Raw genomic sequence first — 23,023 nt, 5'->3', positions numbered from 1 at the left:
AGTTCATGTGTATTTATGTTATCTCTCAAATCTTTGTTCAACTTCTGCTTTTGACCTAAGGCAATCTCATTCAATATGGAAGAATGTGAGGGTTTTAATTGTGCTTTGTAAGAAGTTTGTGAACCCACTGGCTTGGAAATGTTCATTTCCCCAATATTACAACAGACTCAATTTCACTGATGAACTTTAATGAGTTGCTGTTGCCAAGAGTAATCCCATTTCTTTCAATCCTCCACCCCCATTCCTGCATACCTGGCTGGCTATAACTCAGTTCTTGGATGACTACAGCTCATCTGGCCTCTCACTGTCAAACTGATTTAATCAGTGAATGTGGGGGGGAAGCTTTCCAAGGGGCAGGGAGAAGAGTGGAAAAGAGGTCAATTCAGTTCTCCTCACAAACCTCCAAACTGTTCTGCTAAGCTGAGTCAGCTCAGCAAGGGCTCCAACAAATGCCATAGCCAAAGCTGGGGAAGCAGTGGGAACGAGGCAGAGGGTGAGAAATTTGTCACAGTGCTGTCAGATTGGTTAAGATGGCTTTGGGAGTTGGGAGGGAAGTACTTACAAAGGCAGGTAGGTTGTCCAAAGAGATGGGGAAAGCAGTTTTACCAAATTTGAAGAACAGATCAGCAATGGGCTCTTGCACCATAGGTCAGTATCTTGGGCTGCACTAGGTGCCACATGTTGGAGGTAAGCCTGCCTTTCCAGTCAGGGCTAGAGAGACATCTGCAATGCTGAGTCCAGTTCTGCACCTCCTGGTAAAGAACTGCATGAACATATTGGAGAGAGTCCAAAGGGCTGCTAAAGATTCAGGTATTGGAATATCTGTCATACTAGGACAGACCGAGCTGGAACTGCTCAGCCTGGAAAAGAGGAGGCTTGGAGTGGATCCGATCAGTGTGTATAAACACCTGATGGGAGGGCAGAAAGAAGACTCAGACAGACTTGTCACAGTGATACCCAGTGAGAACAAAACAGGTAGTCGATACAAACTGAAATAAAAGTAAATTCCATCTGGACATCAGGAAGCACATTTTTACTCTGAAGGTGACTGAGCATTGGCACAGACTGCCCAGAGAGGTCGTGGAGTCTCCATCCTTGGAGGCATTCAAACCTGACCAGACACGGTCCTGAGAAAGCAAGAGGGATGGATTAGGCAATTTTAACAGGTCCCTTTCAACCTCATCCTCTCTACAATTCTGTGATTATGCACAGCTACAAATCCATCTGTCATGTACAAAAGGACATGATGTATTAATATCACCCAAAGCCAGGCAATTCTACACGGACATAGCAGAGAATTCCCATGTGCTTCATTAGCTGCCATTAGTTATCATTACAATATTCTGAACAAATCCTTCAAACATATTGAAGGAACACAAAGAAGGCTTGACATGATCCTGATACACACAAAGTGTCATTGACTTTAGACATTATAAACAAAAATTAAATTACTGTTGAACATTAAGAAAAGCATTTACTTATGAAAACAAATCACATGTTGTTTCTTCCTTAACTGTGTAGCTATTCTGCAACCTAGTGTGGTTCATCATTTAAGGAGGGCAGGCTGTTCAACAGCAAATTAGAAGAAACCCAGATGTTTGCAAAAAGCCCACAGCATTGGAAATACATTTGGCCACATGCTTTCCCAACCTGACCTGAGCCTATATCCCAGCATGACACCAGTGATTAGCCTGTTGTTGAACATGGAGCCCAGAAATGACTTGTAGGTTACCCAGTCTTGGAAACTTGAGATTATAAGGCAGTAAACTGGCAGCTCAAGAGGGAATACTTTTTAAGCTTTTCTCCCCAGTTTGTTAAATAGCTTTATAACTTGTCTATCACACAGAACTAATTCTCACACGTCTCCCACTGGACATGCTATTCTTTACTTTTCAGTCTGAACTTCAGTGAACCTACAGCAACTGCTGAGAGTTTTCTTTTCAGGAGAGGTACAGTAGGATAATAGACACGAAAGGTCTACAACATGCTAATTAATTATTTTCCCTAAGGATCTACTACTGTACTTTGATGAGCCTGTAGAGCAGCATAAAGCACCTGGATACTTAATTTTTCTTTGTGATTATTCATTCCATTTAATGTATCACCAGAAATATACAAAGCTCATTTAAATATTATTATGAGGCTGCAGAGGGTGCTCCAACACCGCTTATAGACAGTTTCTATTCAATCCCCATATTCCTCAGCAAATCCCTCATTGATTTTTCAGAAGTAATTAGAATTCAGAAATAATTTTGGAGGCAGGTTAAGAATAGACTTCCCCTAACACTTTCCTTTATCATGAGAGAAAAGTGATACAAATCACAAAAAAACCCTCTTTTTCTCTTCCTCCAACACAAGGTGTTATCAGTGGGAATAACATCAGGAAGGCAGCATTTCTCCATAATGCTGCCTTTTTCCTGCACGTAAGATATGAAATACCAAAATGCTCCACATGGATCTAATGGACTGGGGAACGGGGAAAGCAGGTACACAGATATGGAAACACATCATATAATATCATCACCCATATTGCTTTCAAGTTGCTTAAGCAAGTAACCTCCCCAGAAGCAGCTTCTGCTGCTTTAAGAGTAGCTCCTCCAAACCAGCAAAGCTTTCAGCTCTTTTTGTAACCACTCAACACCTCTATAAAGTGGTGCAGTGCCACTGAGTGCAGAATGCAGTGACTTGTGCAGGTCGTGCTCAAAAGGTGGGGGCAGCAATCTAGAAAGTAAAAATACCTCTACTTGTGTATCCCAAATCTTACTTTTCAATTTAGCTATGGAGAAGTTTTATTTGCTAGCTTTCAAAGTAGGCAAAGTGCAAAATAATTAAAAAAAATTATTTTGGCTAAAAGTAAATTTAATAAGGATTTGTATTCTCCTCTTTCTTACAGTTTTTTAAATCTCATTCCAGTAAGCACACAGTGAAAAATATTACAGTATCAGACAATACTGTCATTTCAATATATTAATTCTGAGCCAGCTGATGAAAATTAAATAAAGGATATGCTTTTAAAGCACTTTAAATTAATTTTTTTAATGTTTAAATAGTGCACTTAGCTGATCCCTCCATCTACTGGCTCCAAGACCCAATTAGCAAGTTCTAGGTTTGACAATTCATATATGGAACTTTAAACAGAGAACACATATGCCAAACACACAACAGAGCATTAACCAAATACTTTCACAGCTCTTTTTGGTAAGAACAGCTAGCTCAAAGCAGCATGTAGTTCAAGAACAAAAACCCTGCCCTTTATATAGCTCACAGTCTTGCCTCACTACTTCTGCAGAGCTTTGCTTCCAGCACATGCTATCTATGCCTCTGTCACTGCAAGATTACTTGCATTAACATTTTATACACTGTCTGAGTCTTAATGTCACCTAAAAATAACTTTGGGTGAGCCTGTTTTATGCTAAAGAATTGAATCAGAAGCTCAACTCTTAGTCCCACATAACTTCACCTGGGTTTCAGCCTGGCCTCTTCATTTAAGAAATTAGCACCTCTCATACAAAAGAAAGAGCAATAGAATAGGTGCAGTCTGGGTTAGGGTTTCATTTCACCAGTCTTTATATTATGAATAGAACATAAGGCACAAGCACTAAAGACACTGAAGATGCAACTCCACAGCTGGTACAAGGTAATATAAAGACCACATTGCCACCAGAGGAGTTCATGCTGCCCCTCTCCTCCAGTAAGCTGATAACTGACTGCAAAATTATAGAAACAAAGCAAGTGAGTTTCCACCTGTGTTAGAAAGCTGATCCAGTGCAAGATGCAGCCACACAATTTCCAGCAGCGGGGAGTTAAGACAGGAGCACATGGCCACAAGTTGAAGCACCAGCTGAGCACCAGCAGCATTCCTGCACTTTCTGTACTGTCCTGGTTGATTTAAAATTCACAAGGGGAGCACGCAGAGACTCTTGATAGGAGTCAGATATCCTGAAAACTGGAGACAAGAGAATACATCTCTCTTTGCTCTGAAGGGATCACTACTGCACTAATTCATTTGACCACATCTCACTTTACAGAAGTATTAGGTCATTACAATAGAAAAGTTGCCTAATAAGTAGTAAAAGAAGGGAGTCCAACAGTATGTAATAACATAGTTAAGTAACCAGAATGTGATACACATCCTATCATGAGTGTGATATCGCATCCTATCATGAGTTTGTAATTAACAGGTTCAAAGGTTAAGATTAGTCATCAGTGATAATATTTTTATCCAACTCTGTAAAACCTATACACCTCACAAGTGCCAGCATTTAAGAGGAACTTCTAATTCCTGTTTTATTATGCAACATTTAGCACATCAGCAACTTGATTTCACACAAACCAAACAAAATATAACATCTGTAAGGAAAATATCCCACCTCAATGAAATGGGTTTTCTGTACTTTGTGCGTTGAAGACTCACTAACGTCTGTTGACTTGGAAAACACCCTCCCCCTCCAAATTACAGAAGTATTTCAGTAGAAGGAAACCTTTTTTTCCCATACTCAGAAGCTTTGCAAGTCAACATAAGCCAGTGATTTTACCACGAGGGGGAGATGAGAAAGACAGAAGTGACTGGAGGGATGGTTAGTGAGGAATCAGTTTAAAGATGACTAATTAACAGTTGAAAATCACCATTACCTATCTCCCATATGTTCTCATTTGTAAGCAAGAGTTGGACACTGAATCTAAACATATGGCAACAGTAAGTTGCACTCCAATCTTTGAATAGCAAAGTACATACAATCTGGTCCATCGCTTCAGCTGTAAAATGTTATTGCAGGGTAATCTAAAAAGAAAAATAATCTCATATAAAGTAGTGGATAGAAATAAGTGGTAAATGAGGAATAAAATGGTTGAGAAACCCCCAAATTAAGCTCTTCTGGCTAGTTTGGCTATTGTCTTACATTTAAGTGCACCAAATAACCTCATCTCACCCTCATGCCTCAGTCCCCCATTTCAATGATAGGAAGAATGACTATTTGTATTTGAAAGATGCACAGATGATACACAGGTTTTGGATCACACACAACATGCAGGCACACTAGGATATATATATAGAGAGAGAGATGGAAAAATAACTATAAAAAGAACTGGAACCAACCTCACAACATTTCAATGCTTGACCTGACTGCTAAAAAATGACTCTGGGCTTAAGCAAAAATTGTGCTTAGCTTTCTTACAGTAAAACTAATGTTTCTAGGAGAAAGTTTGTCACCTATTAACTCTTCAGGATCACTCATGAAGTATTCTTTATGACAGTCTTACACAGTTTATAATTTCTCAAAAAGAATGAATTTATATCTATCAGACACATTTTTTTCAAAACTAATCAAAAAGCTTATTATGCACTGGTCAAGTCATATGAAGTCAGATGAAATTAAGCAATGGAAAACCTCTTTGTTTCATGCAGGAAATAAACAACTAGGCACCTTCAATTCACCAACACTGATTTGTTAACATCAGAGCAGGAGATCATATATATACACATATATTACACCAAGAAATTAACAGAACATTTATAATACAGAAGAAAAATAGTTCTAATTTTTTCATGCTGAAAAGAATGTCATGGTTTTTAAAAGATGCAATTATTTTTGAAAAAGTTGCATCCCAGTTCTATATCTAAAAATACTTTAAAATTCAGAGGTAAGTTATTTTAACATTAACTTCCTTGTTTCTTGTTATCAACTATACACAGAACTGCCTACTATGAAAGTGCTAAACAGTTACTCTTAAACTGCAATAGGAAAAGAAGAAATTAACTAAAAAACAGTTACAACCTCAGGCTAAGGCTTCCTTAAAGAAACTAATTGTCAAATAGTGTGGTCAATTGAGAAAATATAACTTAAAAAATAACTAGATAAAAACATTAAAGTGTCAATGGAATATAGGCTCTAAAACAAAGATAAATGCTTGCTTGTCTCTTCTAGTGAGAGAAGTGAAGGGAAAAAAAAAACCTATTACCTTTCTATTTCAGTCCCTGTCTTCCTACTGTCACCACGACTATCAGGTCTAGTATTTGTCAAGTATCTTGACTGAAATCAAGAGGGGAAAAAAATTTGTATCAAGTCTGCAATTATGTACAAAACACCACCAAAAAAATCTAGGTGGAAGTAATGTTAGGGAAACAGAGGGCACTGCAAGTAGTGAACAAAAGTCAAAAGTTTTGGACACATAGGTATGATATAATATAAGCAAAAAAAAAAAAAAGAACCACAATTAAAAAAACCCAACCACAAAAAACCAGTTTTACTGAAAATGAGAATATTTGCTGTGGATATAATATCTTCCTCAAATACAGTCAACTGCTTCAACAAACCTGTTAGCAAAGAAATTATCAAAATACAGTAAAACTAAAAAAAACCCAAAAAGCTAAAAAACCACTCTTCCATACAGTAACTTCAAAATACCACCACAATACCTGAAATCAGATTCTCCAACATGAACACATCAATTCTCAAGAAAATGTTCAATAATCACTTCAATATCAAGAAATTAGTCAAAGTAACAATTACACCCGAGAGAACCTGTCAGTACACAATATGCACTTTTTAACATAAGGCACATCAACTAACCTCCCCACTTCCAGTTATTTGCTGGTGATCGTGACATAACATTCTTATGCTCAGCTTTACACAAAAAAACCCCTCAGATAACTATGCAGTGCACAGGAAGACCATTCCTTGAAAGAACCCACTGCTACCTACAACCTCCAGATCTGTCCAAACTCACCACCAGGAATATCTGTATGAAGCAGAAGCAGACTTACAGAAAAATCAGTGCAAAATTCACGTTTTAGAGCCACACAACAGGGCCTGTGGGTACACCTGCAGGAACACAGCATGTTTCACCCATGGCACCACATGTCCTTACAGGACCTACACTCATGTAACCACCATGTTCCAGGATGAACATGCACCACTCATCACCAAGGGACACAGAAATGCCTAGTTACCATTCCCACTTCATCTGTTACGCCTCAGCGAGGACCTGCAAGATTCCTTAAAATACAAAGCAGAACAAATCATGGGTACCAGATGAGATATGAAGGCCTTTTACATTTTTGCCTACTTCTTACATCTTATTAACTGTTCCTTATTCTACAAGGGCTTCTATCCATATTGCACCATAAAAAGACATGACTTCTATTGCATCAAGATATTTTTGTAGGGTTGTTGACCAGATCAGATACACTCATCCAGCTTTATTAAAAAATACTTAAAAAAAACCATTAAATGTTTAGCAATGCAGGCACTCTATGCAGATATATGAATCTTGAAAATAAAGTAAGAGCAGACAGTGCTTTGAGAAATTTGGAGGGTTTTATAAGAAGAATGCTGATATGTTCTCATTTGCATGGTAAGAGCACGCAAACTTCAGCAACCGGTCCAAGACAGCAAGGAGAAATTTCTGCCGGGAGATTGGTGCTTACAGAAGCAGAATTAGAGAAAGACATTAATATGACAGCCCATACCACTCCTAAAGAAGTTTATTAGATGACAAACATCCAAAAGCCACTTATAGACAAACACACAAGACCCCTTCCAAGCTCAGCTCCTTTCATGGCAGGAAACAATAACCTGAATAAACTGGGGTTTTGAACATCTGATGAACTTCAGAAAGTCAGGAAACATTTCCTACTTTAAAAGGTTTACAAAGGAAGGTGAGAATTAGAAGAATGCAAAGCAGAAATGCAGAACACCCTGAGCATCCGGTTAGTTTAGCTTCAACCACCTATAATTCTCAGAGATCAAAGTGCCATTTGAAGGCAGGAATTAACACATTCCACATCACCCCAATTTAAATTAATCTGTGTTCCATTTCAAAATAAATAGCAAGCATTTTGAAAGACTACAGGAGTCATCCTCCCTTTTTCCTCCCTCAAACTATTTGTCTTACATTTTTATGCCAAGTGTTTTTGTCAACTCCATCTTCACCTGCCTTCTCCAGTGTCCCTTTCCCCATTTGCTTTCCCTTCATTCATTCACCCAGAGTGGTATACCTGGAACTGATGTGATGCCCACTCTTACATTATTCATTCTGAATGGCTTTCAAGTGTGAGTAAAGACCCTGAGAGAAGAAACACAAGATTATGGTCTACCAGGACAGAGCAGAGCAGAGGCTTTCCCTACCCGATGTGCTCAGAGGTCCACTCTCCTTGCTGTAGATTCTTACACAATTCCCCAACCTCACTGCAGAATCCTGTTTCCTAATTCACTTCCTGTCAATCAGCTTTTCAGGGCGATCAAAAGTGATAACAGTACAGGGAGGAGAGGGCGGGGAATGTAGAGGAATCAGACTAAGAACCACCATTGATGGGATCAGAAAGAGGAATTCTCAGGCCAGAGGCCTGAGGAAGTAATGCAAAAAAGTCACTGACTACTGGGGAGACAAGAAGGAAACTCCTACAGCCTTCAGGGCAGAACAGAAATACTCAGACAGGATGTAATAAGTCTGACCCACATAATCAAAATAAATAAATAAGAGTAAGTTACAGTAGCAAGCTATACTAAGACGGGAATGCTGCATCTTTGAGTTATCCAAACATTCTGCCTCCCAAAAAACCTCACTCCTTCCTATATCCTAAATTTAGACCTCTAGAAAATGCATTACAGTCTTTGTCACTCACCTGTTTTCACATAGCAGGCAGCTGACACTGCCTCAAAGGAAAATCATATTCTATTACACTGAGCTGTCCACCAGACACAGGCTAAGTGCTCTGCTTTTAGCTGACTTAGGGAGAGCTCCAGTTTATAGGATTCAACAGTCTCAGCTAGCATGGAATGCAGCAGCTCACTTCCTGAAGGCAAGCAGGGGGCATATGGCCATGACACCAACGATCCCCGGCTTGGCATTTTAGGTACAATAAATATTTGGAATATCGTGTACTTTCAAGATCAAAACAAAGATTCAGCTGAAAACAGGTAAGACAGACTCCAGCAGCATCCTCCAGTTAAACGACCAAGCTGGAGGAACTTGCTCTTTCACGTGCACCATGAAGGTGGGTCTGTCTTTAAACATGAGCCAAACAAACATACACAGCCTTCAATTATTTATTTTAGCACCATTATTTAAAAATAGTTTTACTGAATTAATTTTAATCAATGTTGCTAGCACAACTGCCAGGAAAGTAGATCATCATAACTACTAAAGCAGTTAAATGAAGCATATCAACAGCATTTTCACTATTTTTCAGTTAGTTCAGGAAGAAAATATTCTTCTGTCATCCAATGCTGAGGATATTTTAGGTGAGTTGTTTTTGTTTTGTCATTCCTCTAAAAAAACCTAGGAAGAGTGCACTGTAATCTTTAAGAAGCAAGTTTTTCTAGATTCTGTTAAGTACTACTACGTTGTGGAAGAAGAGGAGCAGAATCTAAAACATCCCAATCAAGTTTCCAAGGGAAAGACCAGAAGATAGTCTGCAGGACAAGTGACACAACAGGTGACACCACTGGCTGTTTGAAAAAGTTTCTAATGAAAATGCCTGCCTCACTGGGATCAAACTCAACTTTAAGCATTGAGAAGCCAGTAGTCATTAATGAGACCAGAAGTATAAATGAATTGAAAAATTATTAGTCATCTTAAGAAGAAGTCTTCATGAGCTTTTGAATTATAAGGGTACAATCTGTAGCTCAGCAAACTCCTAAGCTGCAGACTACCATAAGCTTTTAAAAAAAGCCCAGAAGAAATATCAGTTTCTATTCATCTCATTGTTTTTCCCTAGGCATCTGTCACAGGACAGAGAAAGAGATAACCACCAGACATCACACCAGGCTAGGTGGACCTGTCATCTGATACACAATGACTCTGCTCACAGCAATCTGCATCAAAAATAATTTCGCAAGGTGTGTATGTATTCCACAACAGAGTAATTAAAAACAGTCAAGCAATTCCCTTAATAGACAACAGCAATAATTACCTACTTCCCTTCTTCAGACACAGGTAAAACCAAGGCTAAGAAACAATATGACTGCAGGTAATTGTCTTCATTTAGCTGCAGTGCTACAATCTATCAGCGAAGAATTATTAGTTCCCACACTTATGTTCAAACCACTAGATGGTGCTTCTAAAATGAAGCAATTCAGTATGCAAAACTCTGAATAATGCATGATGATTTATAAGTTGCCTTCCTCAGGATTGTTATCAATAACACTGATTAATGTAGTTAAATAGCTGCAGCCTCTGATCAGAGGCGCAACAAGAATAATTAGGCAGATAACCGAGATCAAAGATCTGGTCATTAAAACAGTGCCTTTCAAATACCCAGTAAAAGCTCTTTCTCCAAGTAAGAGAAACTCTTCAATCTTCTGTCTTGTAAAGTCATTAGTTGTTAATATAAATATTGCAATTAATAATACATTTTGCTCCCAAACTGCTGTGCCCAAAGGCTTTGAATACTGTATGGCACCAGTCAAGAGAAACTTTAAGTTATAAATAGCATTTACCTCTTCTTTCACTCTTCATTCTAAGACATTTTTCCCGAGACTAAAGTCGCTCTAATTCTCTTTTGTGAAGAGCAACCCTTCACGTTTAAGATTTGGAAATCAGACCTGAATTAAGATGTTAGCTGCTTTCCATCTATCACTGGTAAATCATCCTTCCTTTTTCATCCAGTCTCCCAAAATCAGTATCAACAGTTGCTTGGCTATTCCAGCAGCTTTGTCTTTTTCATTTCTGACCATTTCCATCTATCAAAACACCACTTAAAATAATTCTCTCTCTTCCTGCATCTCATTCTATTGACCCAATTTTAAAAATGCTTTTTGCAGTATGTTAAGCACAGTTGACTGTGTAATTTTTTACTATCTTCCACTCTTCTAAAGTTCAAACTTCTATTCATCTTTAAAGATCTCTTACTTTTTTCCTCCTTACAAACTTTTCCTACAAAAAAATCCTACAAACATGTTTCTTCTCTTACTGTAAAAAAATTAGTTTTAACTATTTCCTATTGTATTTTCCATCTTTTACTTGTCGGAGTCAGCTCTGCCATTAAGCAACCCTGACAACACTGCTGAGAAAGATGACCTCTAGAACCTCCTGCATTACTTTGCACAAGGAGAAGTATTTAAAAAAAGTAAAAAAAGTCCTAGGTGAGTGTTGAACATTAAAAGCTGTACATAAGGTAATCTCATTGTTTTGGGGGTTTGCCACTGGCTTTCACTTTTCTACTTCAGGTGATTGCTCGATCCCCTAGGCATGCTCTCATCACCTTACTTGCCTGAGATCTTCCAAGATACCCACTTACTATCTATTGTTTTAAGCCTTTTTTTGTAATTAGCAAGCCTATCTATTGTTCAAAGTCCTTTAGCAACTATTATTAGCAACAATTATTACTAGCTATGGCTTACTTTCATATAAATGTAGCTAAGAAGATCCCTAAAATAGTAAGAGAAAGGCACTGTGCACAAACCCAGAAACAAGCCTTCTCCAAGAACCTGCCATTCCACTTATCCTTAAATGTTACTTCTCATCACAGAGCACCACTGCAGACACATTAACAGGCAGCAAGAACCTCTTGTCTTGAAGATGTATCTGCTAATCCAGCTGCAAAAAGCAATGATCAGATTTAAGAAAAGAAACCAATGAACAGTATTTCAAAACAAACGCCCAGGAAGAAAACAACTACAATACTCAGAATCTCAAGCACTCCAGCGGGAGATGATGCACAGCCTCTGAGGGGTGTGAAAGAGCTCTGCCGAGTACCCACTTGTCAGTAAGTGTTCACTCCTAGCTACAAGTTGAGGCCATTTCCTTAAATCTACCTTCACATCTCCATGGTAGTTAGGTTGGCTTTTATTCAAAACAAGCACTAAGGGCACAGCTGCACTTCGGTCAGCCTTAAAGGAGAGAGGTGTTAAAAAACACACCTACAAAATCTCCAGGCTTTATGCAAGCCTTGGGAGCACCCTTTAACTGCGGCAGTGCATTCACGAAGCACTATCTTTACTACCAATAACTATGAATTTTGAGTGAATTACAGGAACATAAGACATTCTTTAAACATTTACTGCTAGAAGTTCACATATACAATGCGAAAGAAACTAGGAACAAATAAATAGGTTAATGAATGCAAATTGAAATAGCAAAAAAGAAGGTAAGGTCTCATAAAAAAAATAAATCCCTGGCTTTTGTCCCCCTGGTAAAAATTTATTCAGAGATGTAAACCCAAAGCAAGCAATATTTTGGAAAAAAATAACTATGAAAAATAAACATACACTGAAGATGTTTCAGTCTGTTATGCTAAGCAGACTAAAAACATATTCAGGTTGTGGTTAGACACAGACTTTTTTTTCCCCCCATCAAACACTAAACAGGTCTTTCAAAATACCAGTAAAACATGAGCTCAATTCAAAGCAGGTATCCCTGTGAGCTAGTTACCCACGCATTTTTCAAGCCAGTCTACAGATTTAAGCTGCAACATTCACAGAAATTATTCTGAATTCTTTGATCAAATGCATTTCAAAACTCTGCAGAACCAGTCCAGTTTCGTATTTTTACTGGATGCTCAGATCTGCCTGGGAGCATGTTCTGACCGGACACCTGTGGAATGCTCCAGCAGCAGACGGTACAAGATAAGAAATTCCCTGAACTGACAGAAAATATTTCTATCATATCTGTGCATACAGATAAGTATTTTGATTTAGAAGGGATCATCCTTTGTCTCAGGAAGGTGGCAGTGCCTGGGAAGCCTGCAGTGTGTCCCCAGGTCAAACAGAGCAACTGTTGTTCCAGCAATGTGCTGCAAATCAAGAACGCTATTGCTTCAAATCACCCATTTTCTCCTGGTTCAAAAGCAAACACCTGCCTCCCTCCAAAAACTTCACACCTTGAATCCGCAGGCCCCAAAAGCAAAATACATCTTACAGACAACATTTTAAAAATTAAACAACAATCGATGTGGCACAGGAGGCTGGAATCAAAATCCCATCTCTGCTCTGTCTCCAATACATCAGTTAACAATCTGCGCCCTACCAGCTCTACAGATCACGTCACTGCTATTTATTTCATTCTCCGGTTACCTCTACCCCGGCATTTGATCCGGTTTATTAAAATCTGGCATATCAGCATACCTGAAGAATAGAGCTGGACAGGAAGACTGCACCAGGATCTAGGAGAGCCGTGCTGTTCCCGTGACAAGCTCGCAACATTAGTCAAGACTTTCCACCTCCTACACCCACATTTTCTCTCCCATTCTTGGTATGTTCAAACAGATGCAGCAGTTACCAAGTAAATATCCCTGCCTCGATGCAGGTCCCTGCATCTTACAGGAATTGATGATTATCCTGAGAGTTTTGTGATTCCATCTTGTTATGCACTATCTGTTCTGCTCCGTTTCCCCATCTCCACCATTTACAAAGATTAAACTGAATTAATTTACATATTTTGGGGTTGGGTTTTTGGGGGGATGAATTATGAAACAGTTCCCTTGGGATTAAGCTAAAGCACATATTCAGGTTTCTGAGCAGGCTGCATTGTGAATTTGCTGCACTCTGATGTCATCCCCCACTGCCTTCAACAGTATCTCTGAACGGCCATCAAAGCTGTAGGCCAAATGCCCAGTGCCATCAAAATCTGCTGCCATGCACAAGTCCTATTATATGACAGTAGGATCTGGAATACTTCAGAAGCAGCATTCCCCATCACTGGGAGTAGCAAAATCTAACTCATATAATGTACCTGTCATGCTTAGTACCTACAGAGGATTACAAGTAAGTAACATAAGTCATGAGCGGTGATAGCCCCCATCAGAATAAATATTCAGGAAAGTCATCTTCAAAATACAGTATATTCAAAACAGCCTATGGGACCCATTAACCTTATGGGAAGGAATCCTAAGGATTCCTTGATGCAATACAAAAGCAAGTAGTACAACCAGGAAAGGAACAGCCTCCAAATGTGAGCTCCTCCATCTTACAGTCTATCAGAGAAGTGCTATTCAAACTTCTTTGTATTTAATGACACTACCCACACCGATTCAATAGGGACACCAGGAAAAATGCCTGTTTCTGAAGCTACTACAGTTCGCCAGCAGCCCATTCTGAATACCAAACAAAAATTATCCAGGAAGCCACTGAAACTAACAAAAACTATTGGCAAAGGAAGCATAAATATACAACAAAAAGGACTTGGTGCTGGTTTTAAACTAACAGTAATAGGTGTCATTGATTTATGAGGTCCAGTGTCATGCAACAGGCTTGAAAAGTTCCTTCACCAGAGAGGTCCCACAGAAGTATACTCATACATTGTTTGATACAGACCTTGAATGCTGAACACACACCATACAACAACGAGACAGTATATTAATATGTAAATTTTATCACAAAAAGATGAGATCTCCATTAGAAAGAAAAATAACGCGAAATCTAATGAGTTTTGGTTAAAAAATGCAGTGACAGAAGCGATTTTTGCAATGATTTCTTCTGCATTTAAGAATACCAGTATTTCTTTCTGTTCATTAACTGTTCCTCTCTTATTTTTTCCCTGGTATAAACCAAAAACAAATAACAAAGCTTAATGAAAGCTACCTATAATTTGTTACTGTATTTTCAGATACTTAATCTCTACATTATTTTCCTTTCAGCTATTAGCGGCAACATCAGACAGGATGTATTCTTCAGCAGTACCCAGAATTATGACTACATACAAAATCCATAAAGCCAGCATAATACAAACTTTTACTTTGCAGAATTGCCTAGAGTTATTTTTCTTTTTTTAAACTGCAACACACTGGGCGTAATTCAGCCAAAAGGAGTGAATACATAGGAGATTTACTGAGAAAAATCTGAGACTTTACTCAGAAGACTGCGACTTAACATCATTACTGAAATTGAAGCATAAGGAAAAAATGGGCGATAGTGACAAACAGGAACAAAAATTAATTGAGATACTTGATAAAGTGAATAACTATACTGACTGCTGTGATGTCTGGACAATAAAAGGATGCTCTAGATGTTCAAAACCAGCAATGCCCTTCATTTACAACCCGAACATCACATGCGAGACAAGATCGCTCTCCAGACAGTTGTTACTTAACTCGTGCCAGAAGATGGTAATTTCATTACAAAGCAAACTGCGATTCTTGGATTCCTTCCAAGAATTTCAAAGCGAGAAGGGCAGAAAATAACACACCTACAGAAAGCACCGTTCAATAAATCTTCTTAACTTAAAAAAGTTCTCGGGTGCGCACCCAGGCAGCGTCACCGGCACCGCGGGAGCGCCCGCACGTCTCCCCGGGTCCGGGCTCCGCGCAGCGCACCGGGGCAGGGCCGGGCACCGCCGGCAGCCCCGCGGTGCGGGGAGAGCCCCGAGCCCGCCCGGCCGCGCTCCCGCCGGGCCGGACCCGCACCGCGGCTCCCGCTCTGCTTTGTCATCCCCCCGCCGCAGCGGGCGAGACGCTCACACCGCCGCTCCCGCAGACCCGACACCGAGCGCCCGGCGGGACTGTCCGAGCGCCCGCGGGCTCCCCTCGCCCCGCGCGGCTCCTCCGGTGGCGGCACCGGCGCGAAGGGACCCGCGGCGGGATCCGCCGGGACCCGCGTCCCGACCCGCACCCGCGGGTTGAGGTGACCCCGGAGAGAGGCGCCGGGCGGCGGCGGCAGCTCCTCCTCACAAACAACTTGCCTTGGGTTTGTAGAGCCACTTTCTGAACCTGTTCATCATCACCGCGGCCACTGACACCCCGCCGCCGCCGCTGCCACGGGGGGTGCCGGCTGCCCGCCCGAGCCGCTCGGGGGACCGGGGGCGAGCCCTGCCCCTCTCCGGGAGGCTCCGCCGGATGGCCTCCTGCTGTTTGGCCGCTCCTGGCGCGGCGGCGGCCGCGGGCGCTCCCTCAGCGCAGGGACCGAGCGGCGTCTCCGCGCGCTCCGCGCCGCCCCGACCGCCCCCAAAACATTGCGCGGCCGGCGACAGCGCCACCCCCGCCGCGCATGCGCGGCACCGCCCCCGCGCCCTCCCCTCCCCACCCAATCGGGTGGTGACCCCGCCCACCAGGCCGCTCATTTGCGTAACACGCCGCGGGGGACGGGCGGGTGGTGCGCTCCGCGGGCCACGCCCTGGCGCGGGGGATGCTGGGACTCGCAGTCCCTTGCCGTCTCTTGTAGTCTTCTCTGTGGGCTGGTCTGCGCGCGTCCGCTCGGGGGATCGTAGATTCTGTTCGTGCCCACTGGCGCTGCCCATACACCGGCAACTGGCGGCTGACCTGCCACTGGCTGCTTGTGAGCGCAAACACCGGGGAGGCGCGAAACGAGCCTCTTGGCAACGGCGGCAAACAAACGCCGCCATCTTGTTTCCCCCGCGCGGGTAGTTCCGCGCCCCCGGTCGCGCCGTCCCGCAGCGCTGAGGGGGGGGCGCGGCAGGACTACAGCGCCCAGCATCCCTCGCGCGCCCCTGGCAACGGTGCGAGCCGCTGAGGGCAACTGGGAACGCGACTGGGAGCGCCGGGAACAGCCAGGGACGGGACAGGGAGCACGGGGGGAGCCGGGAACGGGAGCGCAGGGTTCGGCCAGGGACGGGACAGGGAGCACCGAGAAGAGCTAGGGACGGGACAGAGAGCACCGCGGGCAGCGGGCACCGCTGGAGCGCCGAGAGCAGCGGGAACAGCCAGGGACAGGACAGGGAGCAGCGGGGGCAGCTTGGAGCGCCGGTGCAGGGCAGCTGTGGCCGTACGTGACCCCTCCGGAAAGAAAAGCGGGTACAGTCCCTGATGTGTGAGAGTGACGGGAGCTCTGGGCAGTGTCATGGCTCCTTCACTTGTTTATTATCATGTAATCACAGATTCACAGAATGGTTTGAGTTCGAAGGGACCTTTAAGCCCATCCAGCCCAGCCCATGGGCAGGGACACCTTCCACTACACCAGGTTGCTCCAAGCCCCATTCAACCTGGCCTTGGACACTTCCAGGGATGGAGCAGCCACAGCTTCTCTGGGCAACCTGTGCCAGTGCCCTCACCACCCTCACATTAAAGAATTTCTCCCTAATATCTAAGCTAAACCTGCCCTTTTTCAGTATTCATTTTTATTATGTTTTCATAAATGCAATAGAAAAGATAAATGGGGACTGTGTTACTCTGTGGAGGGGGTTGCTCTGCTATCTGAGATTTTGGGCAAGTAGCAAACCTTGGTGTCCATTTGCTGACCCACCTTATAAATATACAACTTCTTTGTAAAAAGGTTTTGTACAATGAATATTTAATTGTTAAGTGCTACAAGAAAATAGTTTAAAAATGCTCATATCAAGTAAACCACCTTCAATAAGTATGCAAAACATTGACATTCATGCAAATTGAAATTAAGATCTGGACTATAGATACTCGGGGTGAACGTTTTCCATCTGATGCCTTGCTTCCTTAAGGGAAGAATGTGCTAAAAAGAGGACCTGTGCCCAGAACTACTCTGAGTGACACTCAGCAAAGCAGAAAAGTCCAGAGTAAATGAGAATGTCAGGATGTAAATACTTGGCAACTGTACCCTGTATGAAAAACATTGGGACAGTCGTACCCTGTATTAGTGGCCCTGTTTCTAGCACACAGCTGAGGAACACCTCATTCCATTTTGAGCAGTAGCTGCTTGATCTGACTGAATTTTGCAGGGAGGCTTGGTTCAGCTCTTTTTAAGGACAGCTTTCATCAGAGGAAATGCAATCGCAGTCTTTCTAGGCCAGGAACGTAGGAGCGAATGTAAAACCTGAAGGAATCTTTCAGGTCATTGAAACCAGTCCCTACAATTGTGGATAATCTTATCCTATGTAATTGCTTTCAAAATATCTCCAAGCTCCATTGTAAGAAAAGAGTAAGTCAGATTCTCACCACCCTTTAGCTGAAATCTACAGCTGATGATGAAAGAAAATTTCTACCATTTTATACCCAGTATAAATTTATATCATTTTTATACATACCAATTAGAGTATTCTCCTAAACAACTGTGTGGAAATGAGGGTGCATGTCATACCAAAAGCATTTTATTCCCAATGTGTATGTTTTAAAACATCAACAATAATAATAGCAGCATGTTTAAATACAAGTGAAATGCTGTTAAGAACTCCTGTATGTCCAGAGATCTCAAGGCATTACTACGTCTTAGTTTTCGTATTCCAGTTTTTGGTTTTAATTATTGTTATTTGGGGTGAGGGGTGACTATCAGCATGTACAGAGCATGAGAGCTCAAATTTCTTTCTGCTGTGCCAGAAGAAAAATATTTGTCACTGTTAGATCTGTTGGAGCCTGAATTACGATTCAGCCTGAAGTACAGAGGTATTTCTCTCTCGCTCATCCAGAATCCCTTGTGAGTGTAAGAACCTTGGCAGGTTCTTACCTGAGAAACAAATGATTCTCAGAGGAGTGGAGAAACAGCAACTCCCCTGTGACAGAGAAACAGTAGTGCCTCTTTCTGTATTTGCCATCCCTTGTCATGTTCCAGCTCTGTTTTGAGGGACTTTTTTTTTAATTGGACATTTTGTCTTGATCATACCAAGTAACTGAATGCCTGTATTGAACATAATCACAGACAAACTCTTTTTTCAGCACTTTAGTAATTAGAAGTGCTATTTAGGCAGTTTTTATTGAGTATGCTGAAAGGCAGAGTACAGAACCACTGTATCTGGAAATGTTATGATATCATTTTAAAGCAAGAAATTAATTATGTTTACCACAGTGGGAATTCATCATCTTGATCAAGCATTCTTTTCTGGCATCAAAATATGATGATATATAAAATACAAGAGCTATTTTCAAAAGCATATTTTATTTTCACCACTGAAAATTACTTTTGTGCTCATTTTTTTTTTCCCATTGCTAAACCAGATTAATGACTTTCAGGCCTGATCATTGCTATCATTGGTCTTTCATACAGCACCACATGTGCATGAGTAGGAACGAATGCATTGTGTTCTTGCCATGTGAACATTAAAATCAAGGTAACCACTCCTACGAATTCTCAGACGTATGAGTAAGACATCATTTGAGATGGACAGAATGCAGTCATTTCACAAACAAAGCATCAAATATAACAAGCACCCACCTGCTGAGCCTTCAGAAGCCTTGACAGTGACCCAGACAACTGATGTGACTGTGGCCAGTTACTGACCAACACCGTCTCATTGCTTCCTTATAATTTCTCTGTCATCCTGTTCTCTTGTTTTGGAAAAATAGGCTGTTAACAGCAATATGTGATGAGATTTAAGACTAAAATTTTGCTTTCTGTTGCATCTCACTGGGAAGAATAGTGTGTTAAATAGGACCTGTATGGCACACAGGCAAAAATTCATACTTTTCTCTAGTATTACCTTTAGTTATATTTTGTCAAATAGCCTGGCACAGGTTATTTTTGTCAAATATCTAACCATTTAGGTATCATCCTAAAGATATTTTAAGATGTTTACAGAATAAGAAATATGTAATTTTGTTGAAATATGTAAGAAATATGTATTTTTTTAATTGATGTTTGTACTGTATTTTCCTTTCTCCTGTTAGCTGTTCTGAGTAACTGTGCTTTTGAAAGCTTGACCTAAATGTTCTCTTCTATGTTACTGCAGTATCTTCTGTATGAGCCTATCAGCATACATTATACCACAACTGAAAGGGACATGAAAAATTAAAGATTTTCTGTATTTATAGGATTCTCCATGGTGAAGATGGTCAGACATAGAGAAATTATTGCAGTAATTGTGCAACAGCTTGACAAGTTTAACCCTGAAAATCAGAACGTGGAGGATTTCTTGAATGAATCAGCTGTGATGTTGCAGGTACATTAAGTGTCAGTTCATCTTACATAGCCTACTTTGTTTTACTATGTGATTTAAAATATAAAGATGTCTCTTTTCTAACATGTTGTTGTAACTTCCATTAATTTTTCTTACAGTGACATTTTTCATTCATGAGTAAAGTCCAAATTTCTTACAGTTATCACCAAAAAATAAGGCAGTAAAGATCAGAGTGGTTAAAAAACTGCTTGGATAAAAACAAAAAAACAGGAAGGCAACAACCTTCTAAAATGGATCTGACAGTGATAGAGAAAACTTCTGTTCCACTTCTGACTAAGCTGTTCTGTAGTTTCTTATTCCTTTCTTCCTTCCACATAGAAGGTTCCAACAACCCCACCCATTTGTATGTACGAATGCAGTTCAGAAGCTGACTCACTCTTGCTTTGAGGACATAAGTGACCATCAGAACAGTGGCACAGAAGGAAAGTGGCAGTAAATCAACTACCTGATTCTAATCGAATACTGCAAGTAACCAGACCACGATTTTCCAATATGTAGCTATAGTGGCTGAAGCAGTTCCCATCCTTTCCTGACCATAGTCTGTCACCTCTTCCCATCTCTTTATCCCCAGTGTCGCCCTGACTTGTGCTGAGGCAGCTACTGGATTGAATCAGCTTTAGAAAATCACTAAGGGAAGGCAGTGATATTGTTTAGACTGCCATGTGTTATCAAATGACATTGTTGGAGCTCTGATTCCACACTGCCATGTAGCTCCAGTACTCATTTCCACTTCTGACAATAAGGTCTAAACCATTTCTATTCTTGTTAGATGGTCTGTTGCATTGATTTTGCATAAACACAAATGAGTACAGGAATATAAAATTATGAAGGTGTGATGTGAAAACCAGAGGCTGAGACAATGGCTCTGTACACATTCCTTGGGTTCTTGCTTTCTTAAACAGTTTTCACTCAGACCCCTTGTTTCTGCCTCTGCCTTCCTGCCTTGTAGTACTGCCATAACCCTTTGTGCATTCATATGCTGAATTACATCAGGGAACTGATCGAGTTTCAAAATAATCCTTTTTTCACTGGGCTGAGAGCAGGTAAATTCAGCTACCATTGCTGCCAAAGTAAACACTTGTAAAAATGAATCTTCAGATCATTGCTCTTCTCGGCCGAGGAAAGGTGGTACAAAGACAAAAGAAGCAGTAACTCCATTACAGAAACATGAATCTAAAGTTTCATAAAAAATCCTTTTAAAAGGGGAAGAAAAAGGAGGATAGCTGATGCCAAAGTTAAGGCCAAAATCTTTTTCTAGGATAGTTTCAGGTCACTTACTACTACATAATAATCCAAGAAAGTAAAAAGTAATATATGTGTTTATATAAAATTCATCTTTATTTCAGTACCAAATGGGTGATTATAATTCATCATGAAAAATTCCCTTCTTTCTTTTCTGTTTCATAATAGGCATATGATCCTGAAAATATTGCAGCATTTTTGTACACATGATTTCCAGGCTTGACCGCCTACCAACTAGCCAGTATTAACTGACCCATGCAGAAACTTCCTTCAGTTTGTATCCTGAATGATGCCATCACTCTAAATCACAGACTTGATCCGTGCCTGTACGCCCCATGCCAGCAGCCTGACAAATAGCAAACCTCATGGTGTGTACTGACCAGACAAAAATCAGGAGGGTTAGATTCCAAGAGCACAAATCTAAATAATTGCAAGACACAGCTCTATGTTTATTTATTTATTGATTAGATATGCAGTATATCAGACTTTTCTACAAGTTGCTGTCTTCTGTTCTGTTAGACTTTTCTAATTGGTTAGTAGTTTTCCATCCCCTAAAAGTGCAGTCAGGTTCCAGTCACTGTCAACACTGTATGTTTCATTCATACTGCAGATCTTTATTGTATTTGGATGTATTTGCGTCCATCTAATGTGATATCTGAGGTGTCTTGTTTAGTTCTTTGATAACCTGTTGATGTTCCACATAAAATATACTCCTTAGCCTATTGTCTAGCTTTCTGGGGTTTTTCCTGGTGAAAACAACAATTTTGGGCTAGATTATTTCCCTCAAAATAAAAACACAGTACACACAGTCATTCCAAAATATGTTCAAGAGAGTTCAGTACCCCACTAGCAGGGGCTGTAGGAGCCCCTGTGATGTCAGTCGTGTTAAGAGTCAGATCCTGGAAATAAGTGCCTCTGACAGCCACACATTCTCACCTGAACTGCAAGGAGCAAAGGACATTTTGCAGAGCAAAACCTTTGTCAGAATAAAGTAGGTTTTAAGAGCAATATAAATGTATGTATGATTGAAAGTAAACAAAATTACTTCTTTGGAAATCTAATAAATGAAATGAGGAGATGGCCATCCTTGGCTGATCAGAAATGGGGGATGACATCAGTAAAAAGTAAGAAATTATAGGCAGAACGGAACTGAGTTGTGAAGCATCTTAACAGGCAGCTTCAGTTCTATGTGCTAGAATCAACTGTGAGATGGTAGATGGAGTAAGTGGGTCAAATCAATGGACTAGCAGAACAAACTTAACAATAGCATTCCAGATGGTTGATTCACTAAAGACTGGGTTAGTTCAACTCAGGAAAGAGATGTTTATTGCAACAAAATAGAATATTTTGAGACACTACCTTAGATTTTTAGCTATGAAGCAATAGGAAAATACTACTTGAAACCTACTGCTCAAAAAGAGTGAAGAAGATGTGCACGTAAACTGGTTATGATATCCAGGGGAGTAATCTGTGTGAAAAATGACCTCTGAGGTTATGAGCTTGACTGACAAGCAGGGTGGCAATAGTACCAATAAATGAGGAAAGAAGTAGCAGGAGAGTGCTGAAGTTTTGTCTTCACATTGTTGAAATTGAGCTGACAACAATAACAAGGAAATGTCACAGAGAGAGGCCAGCATCCTTGACTGAAGTGTAGGCTTCTTATTTGTGTACATGATAAATGTGAATATGTTATGAAAGGAAGCTGGATGTAGTCCTAAGGGAGTGAGTCTGGAAGGCACAATCTGTCTTGATCCAAATATCCCTGTCATCCATCTACCAGCGGCATAAGACCATTCTTGTGGGAATCCTTGCAAATTAAGGCAGTAAAAATGGCTGTTCAAGGGATGCACAGGAAGAGAAGTGAAAGTAGGAAAGCAAATATATTTTATAAAGAAGGACTGTACATATGAATATATAAAAAAAGAAAGAGCCATAAAATACAATGGGTTGAAGCCGTAGGGTGACAATATGCTTGCTTTGCAAATGACAGTAAGAAGGAACTTGTAGATTTCCATATTAGATCTTTTACTAA

General features: G+C 40.8%; 2 protein-coding genes across 11 annotated transcripts in view; one reads left to right on the top strand and one right to left on the bottom strand.

Annotated features, from left to right (window-relative positions):
- Positions 1-15,837, bottom strand: part of ZFYVE28 (zinc finger FYVE-type containing 28) — a 153,669-nt gene extending 137,832 nt beyond the window's left edge. For 3 of the 5 annotated variants that reach the window (XM_027699883.1, XM_027699885.1, XM_027699886.1), the window contains exon 1: positions 15,616-15,828. In XM_027699883.1, coding sequence (XP_027555684.1) covers positions 15,616-15,654 — 39 coding nt within the window. In that variant the 5' untranslated portion in view covers positions 15,655-15,828. Of the gene's footprint in view, positions 1-15,615 lie in introns of all 5 variants that reach the window. The other 2 variants (XM_027699887.1, XM_027699884.1) reach the window with 2 other exon arrangements.
- Positions 15,838-16,346: 509 nt separating this feature from the next.
- Positions 16,347-23,023, top strand: part of CFAP99 (cilia and flagella associated protein 99) — a 58,304-nt gene continuing 51,627 nt past the window's right edge. For 2 of the 6 annotated variants that reach the window (XM_027699915.1, XM_027699918.1), the window contains exons 1-2: positions 16,585-16,684; positions 19,604-19,731. In XM_027699915.1, coding sequence (XP_027555716.1) covers positions 19,612-19,731 — 120 coding nt within the window. In that variant the 5' untranslated portion in view covers positions 16,585-16,684; positions 19,604-19,611. Of the gene's footprint in view, positions 16,518-16,578; positions 16,685-17,762; positions 17,781-19,603; positions 19,732-23,023 lie in introns of those variants that run through there. The other 4 variants (XM_027699917.1, XM_027699920.1, XM_027699919.1 and 1 more) reach the window with 4 other exon arrangements.

Source organism: Neopelma chrysocephalum, unplaced genomic scaffold (assembly GCF_003984885.1).
Source record: "Neopelma chrysocephalum unplaced genomic scaffold, ASM398488v2 Primary Assembly neopelma1_142, whole genome shotgun sequence".
In the NCBI taxonomy this organism is placed as follows: Eukaryota; Metazoa; Chordata; class Aves; order Passeriformes; family Pipridae; genus Neopelma; species Neopelma chrysocephalum.
This window is presented reverse-complemented; position numbering and strand designations above follow the sequence as displayed.